We start from the raw sequence: 10,545 nt of genomic DNA on the forward strand, positions 1-10,545 counted from the left end.
CACAAAAAAAATCAAATTATTATACAAAAATGTCTTCAGTCAGATGTTCCTCTTCAAAAAATGTCAAACTGCATTTATTGGAACCAGATGAACACATTTATTAGTTCCCCTGCAGCTGTCTGTGGGTGGTAATTAAAGAGGGCTTCTGTGCTTTGAGCTGCAGGGAGATTAAACACAAAGTTCTTAATACCGATAATAAATTCTCCTTCAGATAATATGAATATTTTTATTCCATTGTAGTTTGTACAATCTTCCTTTTCATGAAACCGCTGCCAATCAAATCCTCTAAATTTGAAAATAAAAAACGAAGCGTTTATTATCCTGATTTTTTTTTTTTTCCGGTGTGTTAGTCAAGAGGTTCACGGTTTGTGCTGTACATCATGAGTGGGCGGCTGCTGATGGTCTCTTTACCAGCTGGTGAGTCAGTAGGTTGAGTCACTAATTACATTGTTTCATGTTGTAGTAAAAATACCACATTTTTCCTCTTTGTTACTATTAAACACTTGCAAATAAAACAAACAACTAACTAAACGTTGTTTTTTTTATTTTACAGTTTCCTGCTGAAGAGTTTAAACCACCTTGTTGATGATGGAGCCGATCTGGTCAATCTGGCACTCCACTATATCTCCTCTCTGAAAGGAAACAATAAAACATTAGTTCAATTTAGATTATTTCTTTCTTTTTCCTAAACAAGCATCACAGCAACCAAAAGACAACAGAGCCTTCATCTGGCAAAAATAAACAGTTTTAGAATCACTTTGCTGATTTTCCCACTTTATTGAGGGACAATAAAGGTTATTTCTGTTATATTCTTTTTTTTTTTTTTAGAAAAGTAAAGGTGCTTTGTAAAAAATATTTACACCACCTGAGCTCTAGATTCACAACTTGTCATGTTACCACCACAAACCTGTTTTTATTGTGATTTTATTCAAAAGACCATAAAAGTAGCACATAATACTAAAGTAGAAAAAATAGATTTTTTTATCTAACTTTTAAAGTATGTGGGGCTTTTGCATGAGCTCATTTCACTTTGATACCCTTAAATAAAATCTAGTTCCACAAACTGCCTTCAGAAGTAACTTAAAGAAAGTGGATTTATTTTGCTAAATAAAATTTTTGCATCATTTTTAAACTTCGATTTGGGTCTCAGCTCCTTCCAAAAAGAGACAAAATGCTATAAAAAAAAAGTTTTTTAAAAAGGGCTTTTTTTGACTAAGTTGTTTTTTGGTGTCTGGAAAATGAGCGGTTTCCAAAAACTCCCGATTAAGTAACAATAGACATTCACAGTGCCATTAGCTATCAACCAAAGCCAAGCTCCAGCATGTTTGGTCAGCTGCTTTTACCGCTATACGTGCCGTATAATGGCTGCTGGAAAAGACAACTGTTTTGTTGTTGACTTACCATCCAGAAACCACTTGCTGCATTCTTGTTGGTTGCGCAGAAGGCTCCATTTCTGCTTTTCAAAGATGGATGGTTGCGTTACTGTGTATCTGTTTGCAGCCATTTGCACATGTAAATGTAAACGTTGAGCTGGGTGGCATGGCCAGCAGCTACTTATTTGAATTTAAAATAACAGAACAGAGCAGACTGAAATGTCTTTATCCGAGAATGATTTTGTGCAAAAAATATGTTTTGTATTTCCCATAGACCTATCCTAACCTGTTCAAGGAAGTATAACATGTCACCTATACAATTTTATCTTTTCATTTTAAAATGATTCACTACTTTCTGTCTCTTGGTCCCGTAAAATAACCACTTTTGTGGCTGTAACTTGACAAACTGTGGAAAAGTTCAGGACCGTCTGAATGCTTTTACAAGGCGCTGTGCGTCACATGGAAGACAGTACATCTATTTTAAGGAACGCTCTCCTGTTACCATTATTACTTAATTAGCTTTTTGTCTGCCTAAACATTTGGTCAAGAATGGTCAAACCCCATGGGAATGGAGAAAGGGAAACCAGGAAAAACACAAACCGCTCCAAAAGAAATTGAATCATGCTGCCGAGTGTAAGATCTGCTAATTAACAAAGCGGTACTGTGCCAGAATCTGATCCCCTTCTTTATTTTTTTGGCCCATTTATTAACAGGAATGAAGCTTGATACTTGCAGATAAACTAAGCTCTGCACTAATTGTATGTCTCATGCAGCGGCTGGTATGAGTCACTACGCTAAAATCCGCTTTTCTGTGATTTAGGAACTCATTAAAAACATGTTTTGTTGTGAACAGTAGAGCTGAAGTGAAACAGCTTTCTATTTTTACACTGAGGTTGTGCAGAAAAGTTGCATTAAAAAAGCCTGACGTCAGCTGCACTTTGACATTTTCACTTTGGGCTTTCATAACTCGCCAGGATTTCTTTTTTTTTTTTTTTTTGGCCTTCCGGTAACAACTTTCCCTTTGACAACGGTTATAAAACAAGCCAAAGCATGATGAGTCCACCCCCATAATCACCAAGTGGGAAGATGTTCCTTTCACAGAGCTCTGCTTTTTTGGGCCTCCAAGCATACCTACATGCTATTTTTACTGTATTTTTCCATTTCAGCAGAACATGTGACGCATTTTGTTATACAGCTGCATTCAATAAAGTTACTTTCATACACATAGTTCATATTTCTGTGTTCCTATTCAGTCTGGAAAAAGTTAGGAATTTAGATATTTTCCATGTCTGGATAAAAATGAAGAGTGAAAACAAAACACAACTCCAGTCCTCCAGGGCTAACCTGAGTGAAGTTCTGCAAATCAAACAAAATCTATGTCAAATAGTTGTGCAGCAAACCTTGTTTGTGCCGCTAACACTTTAAATATATCAATAAATGTTTCCAGAGGTCATCAAAGGTCAACCAGCCGGTCCACATTTACAAAATCAGACAAATTTGGTGACAATCAACTGTGCTACAAACATTTTGTTGGAAAAAAATGCAATTAATTTCCATTTAATGTTGATCTTTGACTTTTTTTTTTTTTTTTTTTATCTAAAAAATTATAACGGCACAAACAGAAACTTTTACTGTACAAAAGGCAGCATAGTAGATTGACACCATATTTTCCTTTGATTTTGTAAATGTGGACTGGCTGACTGACCTTTGTTGACCTCTGGAAATATTCATTAATATCTTTAAAACTTGTGACGCAATTTCACTCAGGTTGGGCGTTAACCTGTGAGTTTTTACACCTGAATTAAACGAACGGCTCGTTAACAGAGTTGATCAGGTGTGTTGAAGGGAATTAGATGCAGTCATATTCAGAAAATTAGAATAAATCTCCCATTGAGTCTCATTCATCAGATTAAAAAGTTAATTTACTTTTAGTTAAACCCAAGTAACATTTCTGTTTCTTTATTGGTCTGATGTAATATTCTAATTTTAAATGTCTTCTTTGTAAACTAAAAACAGAAATAAAAGCTTTCAAACGTCCATCTGCGTGAAAATAATCTATACAAATGTGTTTTGGTGATAAAGAAACTATTGAATATATTAATTTATTGGATGGATCTGGAAAGTTGCAGGAGGAAAAGCTCCTACTGTTATTTGCGTCATGCATGAATCACCTTAAGAAAGACGGGTGGGTTCCTGAAAACGCCCACACCGGGAGGAGTTCCCGTCAGGAACACGTCTCCTGGAGTTAACGTCACAAACCTGAAAGATACAACATTTAATTTTTATAAAAAAGATCACGCTGTTGCAAAACAAACAGATAACAGTGATTTACTTTAAATTCTGGGCAATAAAAACATTTAAAATAGTTGTATTTTTGAAAGGAGCCAGAAATGTGTTGTGAGTTGCCAGCAGGGCGTTTGTTGTCCCTCAAGCAAAGGAGGGAGAGGCTTTACCGTCCAAAAATGTAGAAATCAGATTAGCAACGCTCCAGTTGGTTGGCTGGTTTTGAGTGAAATGTTCCAGTCGATGTTGGATAATTCTCTGCTGAAGCGTTTGGTTTCAGTTCAGAGACGTGGAGACAAAACTGTGTGCTCTATTAGGGGATCAAAAACTGCAGATTGCATCTGTGACTTACTTTGAGACCCAAGCAATCAGTTCTGCGATCTTAAAGATCATCTGGCTGGTGTTGCTGCTCTGCACAGTGTCCCCGTTAACCAGGCAGCGGATCCCCAAGTTGTGAGGATCTGGAGGAGAAAAGGATGAACAAAGCAAATATCCTAATTAAAACATTTGAAAAAGACACATTCATAAAAGGACGGGACTTTAACCTGTTAATTTTGATTAATTACAAAGATTTTAAAACGCTTAACGCAATGAAAATGTTGTTTTTCTTTTACAAACAAAATGTTTGTGTATTTGTATGAGCTGTTTGCTGCTGCTGTCTGTTCTCCCCCCACCTCAACGTTTACACTCACGTGAAAATGGCTGCAAACAGAAGCACAATTATACAACCGTATCTTTGAAAAGCATTAGGGGAACTTTGATGTTTCACTGCAAAACTGAATGTATTTTTTATCCAAAAAAGGCAACGTTGCTCACAGAGGCTGAACTAATGCAGATGTTTACTCCTTTGATATATTTAAGATGACCACAACTCACCGTTTGCTGCTTTTTAATGTTATTCTTGTCTTTTTAACTCACAAAATCCACTTTATAATTTATCTGGTCAACTTATAAATCACTAATGTACGCATGAAGAAACAAACCAGTGTCAAATCCTAAGATTTTTCCCATGTGGGTTTTTTTCTGAACATTTAATCTGTTTAACTAACTGGAAATGAGAAGTAAAGTCAGACTTGTTAATATCATCACTGATTTAGTTGTATTCTCATTTTGTTTGAGTTGGATTTTTTTGCAAAAACATGGAGAAATTATGCACATTATTCCATTTTTTCCTCTATAATGACTTTGTTTTTTGTCACCGATGCGGTACGCATTCAGGGAGCCATGCTTTCCTCTGATTTTAGCTTGTTAACTCAGTGACGCAGCAAACAGCCAAAATCACAGTTAATTGCATGATTCACCAGATTGCCTCCTCCTCGTTCTCTTTCACCTTTCACAGCATCAATAGTTACTAGGGCGGGTCCGAGAGGGCAGAAGCTGTCAAACGTTTTCGACAGCAGCCACTGCTTCCCGTTGCGCTTAAACTGCCAGTCGCGAGCGCTCACGTCATTCGCCACGGCGAACCCGGCCACATGGGAGAGAGCGTCCGACTCCTGAAAAACAGCAGGAATGACGATGGTTTCACCGGAAATGCTTCACTAAGATGTGTCAGCGGGGATGAGAGGCTCACCTTGATGTGTTTTCCTCTTCGTCCAATCACAAAGGCCAACTCCACCTCCCAGTCCACCTCCTTCAGTAACAGAAAAGACCAGGATGAAGTGTTAAAGGTGACCTATTCCTTGAACAGGTTAGGGTAGGTCTATGGTCTATTCAAAACATGTCCATATATAGATAATGAGATTTTCCGGTCAGTTCTGCCTAATTTGAGCTGGGTTTTTTCTTCTTCTTTTTAAGCGTTCTTGTCACTTTAAATCCAAATAAACTGCTGCTGGCTGTGCCCACCAACCATGTGGAAATGGCGCAGATGTAGAGCCTCCAGCACAACCAACAAGAATACAGCAAATGGTTTCTGGACGGCAAGTCAACATAAAGAGGTAAACCAGCTGGCCAAACAAGCTGGACACAATCAGATGACTTTAACTCAGAAATAGTCCAAATAGTTTGGATGTATTATTTCTTTCTTTCAGAAAGTTTCTGGTTATACCTTGGAAGGGATGGAAAGAGAGGGAAAGTCCATTTTTGGCCTGTTTTGCTTTTGCACATTGGTTTGTGGTGCATTTCTACCTTAAAGAAAAATATATAAAACTAACAAACGAGATTTTAACCTCATATAATAGCAGAGAGTACGATGGCCACCGTAAGAAAGGCTTTCAGTGTTCAGTTATGCCGCCTTAACTGATCAGTACGTTATTGCGAGAGAACGCAAAAGAAAAAATACCCTCCATGTCCCCTAGTGGGGCTTCGTGCAGCAGAGACCCAAATGGAAGCAAAAATGGGCAACGTCACACATCTGACATGGATTGAAAAAGCTCAGATAGGACTTCATTTTTTTTTTTTAAAAAGAAACAAAAAAATCTCACCCCTGAGAGTGATCATTTATCTTCACTGGAAACGTGACAAACTAACTGGTGTCAGGTTGTCTCTACATCAGGAGAAATCGGTGGATAAAACTGTTCAGGTAATATTTAATCCCCATCAACAGCATCAGACATCTGCAGAGAGATCTAACCGAATTAAAGGACAAAGCTGAGCCCACACACCGCCTGCTCATCCTGCTGCTACCGACTCCAACAATACAGAAATATTTAATGCACAGCAGCTCTTAGCAGGCTGTAGCATAAATTAATTACTGTCATTTCGTCCAGTTCAAACATTTTTAGTTAAATACTTTTGGATCACAAACATTTAAATTGTTTTTTAGTAAAAAAAAGCAGAAGTTTTATTGTGACATTTCAATTTCAAGGGCAATGAATTAAGCATGCAATATTTTAAATAATCAATCTGATTATTTGGTCTGATTTATGTTCAAAATGGACATGTAACATAAGGATTTCACACGTTTGCGCTATTATAGCCTATTCTATCCATTAATACGTTTATTGTAAGAGGAATCGATCGACAAAGTGCTAGATGACAGAACAATGGGATAAGGTATCAAAACTGGAAATATTCTTTCCATGCTCCATTCTCTTATTCTCCTAGGAACCCTGTTGACTGTTCAACAGGGTTTCAGCATTATGACTGCAGGAAATAATGTAGAAATGAGCAGCAGAATCATCATCAGCCACCAGCCCAGCTTGAAGCATTGGGAGCCTGTTGATGTTTCAAAGGTACGTCAATCGGTCTCGGTATTTACCCAGAAATTCGTTTAAATATTTGTGTGTATATATATATATATATATATATATATATATATATATATATATATATATACTGTAGATCTATACAAATATAGATATACATTTTACATTTAATTTAGACATTCTCTCCCCTCCTGATCTCAATGATTCTCGAGTGTTACGCTTAACTTGATTTATTACTACTGTAGGATTTTTTTATATGAACACATATGCGGGTATTTTCCCATGTGACTTATTTGTTTTGCTGTCAACAAAACAAACATATATATATATATATACACAGTACATACTGTATATATACTGTATATATGTTTGTTTTTTAGTTTTGACCCTCAGTAGTTTACAGAAACTCTACAATCAGTTAAAACCTGTACTTGTTTTGGTACAAACTTAAAAATGATGACCCACAGTCTGGAAAATGAACATGGCAAAGAACAAACCAGCTGCTCTCGCCAGTGAGTTCATCATAGTGAAAGGAAATTATAACTGAAAAGTCTTCCACTTAAAAAATCAGTCTGCAGCTCCAACAGAGAGAAAAATGGTTCGCCTTCTTGCTATCCATTCACCAGTTTAAAAGACTGATCTCTGTTGCTGCTAAAAAAAAGAAAAAGAAAAGCTATGAGGAGAGTGGTGACAACATCTTCAATCTGATCTTATACAAGTCGTGAGGGTTTTAGATTTTCCTTCCCAGACTTTATCTCTGCAACGAGGGGAAGGATTTACAGGCCATGATGTCCTACTACCTTCGATCCGCAGAGTGAAAAATAAAACAAATGTTTCACCTGAGAGGCTGAAGTTTTAAATTATTAGAGTTTGTCATCTGTGTGAACAGATTCATCAATATGGAGAAAAACAAAGAAATCCTGCAGCCACTTTCATCTGTTCTTCTGAATAAAATCACTAAGCGGTAGAATTACAGCCCTTATAAAGAGTTTTTATGTTCCGTACATTAATATAGAAATTAATGACTTATAATACTACAATTACTACAATTTGATTGAAAATATGCTGCTTTAGCCACTAAAGCTTTCAGTGATCTGCACTTGTACCACAGTGCCACCTAGTGGTCATACATAACTATTAACCCAACATGCTTTAATTTGTTCAAGTTGTTTGCAATAATATTCAGAGCTGAATATTATGTAATCCCTTAACTTGATAATTAGTTTATGCTCTACAGTAATTAAGCTATGAATATAATTAGATCAGAGTGTCTAAATGTGGCCCTTCTATTAATTTATTGTGGCCCCTGACTGGAGTTCAGAAATGGTACCAATTAGATCATCCAGCAAATGCAAATGGGCATTTTTTATCTTTTTTTTTTTTAGGATGAGATTTTCTAATCTATATCTTAAATGTAAAATGTTAGGTACAACTCAAAGTATTTTTTATTAAAGTTAGGAAACTACGCAACTTTACTTTTGTAAGCCGAACATCTGAGGCCCTTAATGGGACATATAATATTTCATTATTTCCTTCTTTGTTTCTTAACACATTTCATTTAATTTAATGCTTAAATTAATTAAATAAATAATTAACAATAAAATTATTTTTGTGCTTTTATTTGGGGTAAAAAAAAAAAAACCAAACAAAAAAACATTTTGTTTAAAATCAACAATGTTTTTCAAACGGTCCCACAGTTCATTGCTTTAGCCTCATTCAGTGGTTTCAAAGCAGCTCTAAGAGTCATTTAGTGGAGGCGTTTCCTTTTTCTCACCTGGCTCTCTGTGGGCAGAATAATGTGGTCATAAGGACCCGTGATGGCACTGGGGAACTTGCTGAAGATGATGGGTTCTTCGGGGATCGGAGCATTCTGCTCCAGACAGTGGTCCCGGTAGTTCATGCCCACACACACCACTTTCTCTGGGGCCAGGATGGGGGACAGCAGCTGGATGTTTGCTCTTTCAACCACAAACTGGCCAGATGCCAGAGCTCTGAGGAGGAAGAGCACTTATTGGAGGATTTTCATAGTGATTATCTGTTGGGTTCATTCATAATATGATGCTGACAAGAAGAAAAACGGAGATCAGAGAAGAAGAAAAATAGGTAAAAGCATGAATAAATCCTGTTTGGGTACCTTTGTGCACACTCCAGCCCTTTGTCTCCCAGCTGCAGCAGCTCTCTCACAGTTGAAGGCATAGAGGAGTCAAACGCCTTCAGATCCACCACATTTAGCCCCTCGCCTTGTTCCACTCCAACTCTGACATCATCTCCGTCACCTCTGCAACGAAACTGCACCAAGCGCATCGCTGCGCCGCTTAAGCCACGCCTCTGCGTGTCTGAAGTTTGTTTCTGAGAGATGAAACTCCTGAAGATGCAACAGGAGCGAAGGGGAATTCTCATCTATTTATTAAAAAGAGAAACAAACTTCATGTAACATAAACCGCTAACGACTGTAATGGATCATGCATAACAGCAACTGACTGTCTATTATGAGCTTCTTTGCTAATATAACACATTTTATTAAGGTTTTGATCTGCAAAACAGAATATTTTAGAATTTATTTCAGTCTCTCTGGAAAGAAATGTGCTTTAGCAGAGTACTACTTTGTCCAATTATCATTATGGTTTAAAGCATAAGATTTTTATCTTGTGCTCCAAGACCAGAGGCAAATCCAAGAGAATTTGAGGTAAAGCTTGAAAATTGAATTGTGTCCAATTTCAGAGCTTTATCTGTTGAGCCACGAGAAAAAAAATGTCATTTGTTATGCATCCAAATTTGATAGAGATAAAGAGAAAAAATACTTGCAGCTGTATTTGCACCCAAATCTGACGGTGCGAACAGAAATGCACGCCACACTTTTTAGACATATCAAACTTTACGCAGGGGTGTCAAACTCCAGTCCCCCAGGGCTGGTGTCCTGCAGTTTTTAGATGTGCCACAGGTACAAAAACACTCCTTGTGTAGATCAGTTCTCCAGAGCCTTATTGACCTAATTATTCTGTTCAGGTGTGGTGCAGCAGAGGCACATCTAAAAGTTGCAGGGCAGCGGCCCTTCAGGACTGGAGTTTGATGCTTGTGTTTTACAGGGTGAACCAACAATCACATGCTAAAACAAGGGAGAACTTGGTTACTGCCGTGTAGACACGTTTACAAATGATGCCAAAATAATATGAATTCTAACCACTTATCTGTCGCAGCATTTAAAATGTGAAAAAAACTTCCTTAGATTTGATTAAATGAATCCTAAACACGATGCTTCACAGCTGCCTACCTGCAGGTCGAAAGCTTCCTATAAATGCCTCCTCGGGAGCAATGTACCATTGCAACATAGCTACTGTTGCCAAACTAGTGATTGTGCCCTTTGCACTGTCTGCAGCCGACAAAATCACTCACCTCCACGGTTCTGCACAAGAAAACGCTACCACTACCTACTTCCGGTCAGCTTTTGTAGTCCAAAATGTCAGCTGATACTCAAAAGTGATTTGTATGTTTCAATTCACGTTTTATTGGCACTTAAACTATTTTAATGACTGCGTTTGATAAATCAGTCTGTGTTGTTTTAAATATTAGTAATATTCTGTGTGCGTTTAGTCAAGAAATACATAAAACTACATTACCCAGCAAGCCCTCTAACGGAAGTTTCCCGCCTCTAGCTAATTTATGGGCAAACTGATTTGAAAACACTTATTTTTACAGACAAATGTAGCACATATTACCTTTTTATATTCAGATTAGATACAGTACTG

The 10,545-nt window shown here is 37.3% G+C and overlaps 1 protein-coding gene across 2 annotated transcripts; it reads right to left on the bottom strand.

Moving 5' to 3' along the window:
- Positions 1-212: 212 nt before the first annotated feature.
- On the bottom strand, positions 213-10,288 carry fahd2a (fumarylacetoacetate hydrolase domain containing 2A). Of its 2 annotated transcripts, none has more exons than XM_032578126.1 (8): positions 10,193-10,288; positions 8,934-9,199; positions 8,574-8,790; positions 5,227-5,286; positions 4,987-5,149; positions 4,009-4,117; positions 3,545-3,632; positions 213-632 (listed from the first exon to the last, which is right to left on the bottom strand). In XM_032578126.1, exons 2-8 carry the CDS (start codon positions 9,197-9,199, stop codon positions 570-572), a joined length of 966 nt encoding a protein of 321 aa, XP_032434017.1. In that variant the 5' UTR covers positions 10,193-10,288; the 3' UTR covers positions 213-569. The 2 variants fall into 2 exon arrangements, with proteins under 2 accessions (XP_032434017.1, XP_032434016.1); XM_032578125.1 differs by having other exon boundaries at positions 10,071-10,245.
- Positions 10,289-10,545: the final 257 nt, after the last annotated feature.

The sequence above is a fragment of the Xiphophorus hellerii genome, chromosome 12 (assembly GCF_003331165.1).
Source record: "Xiphophorus hellerii strain 12219 chromosome 12, Xiphophorus_hellerii-4.1, whole genome shotgun sequence".
NCBI lineage: Eukaryota > Metazoa > Chordata > Actinopteri > Cyprinodontiformes > Poeciliidae > Xiphophorus > Xiphophorus hellerii.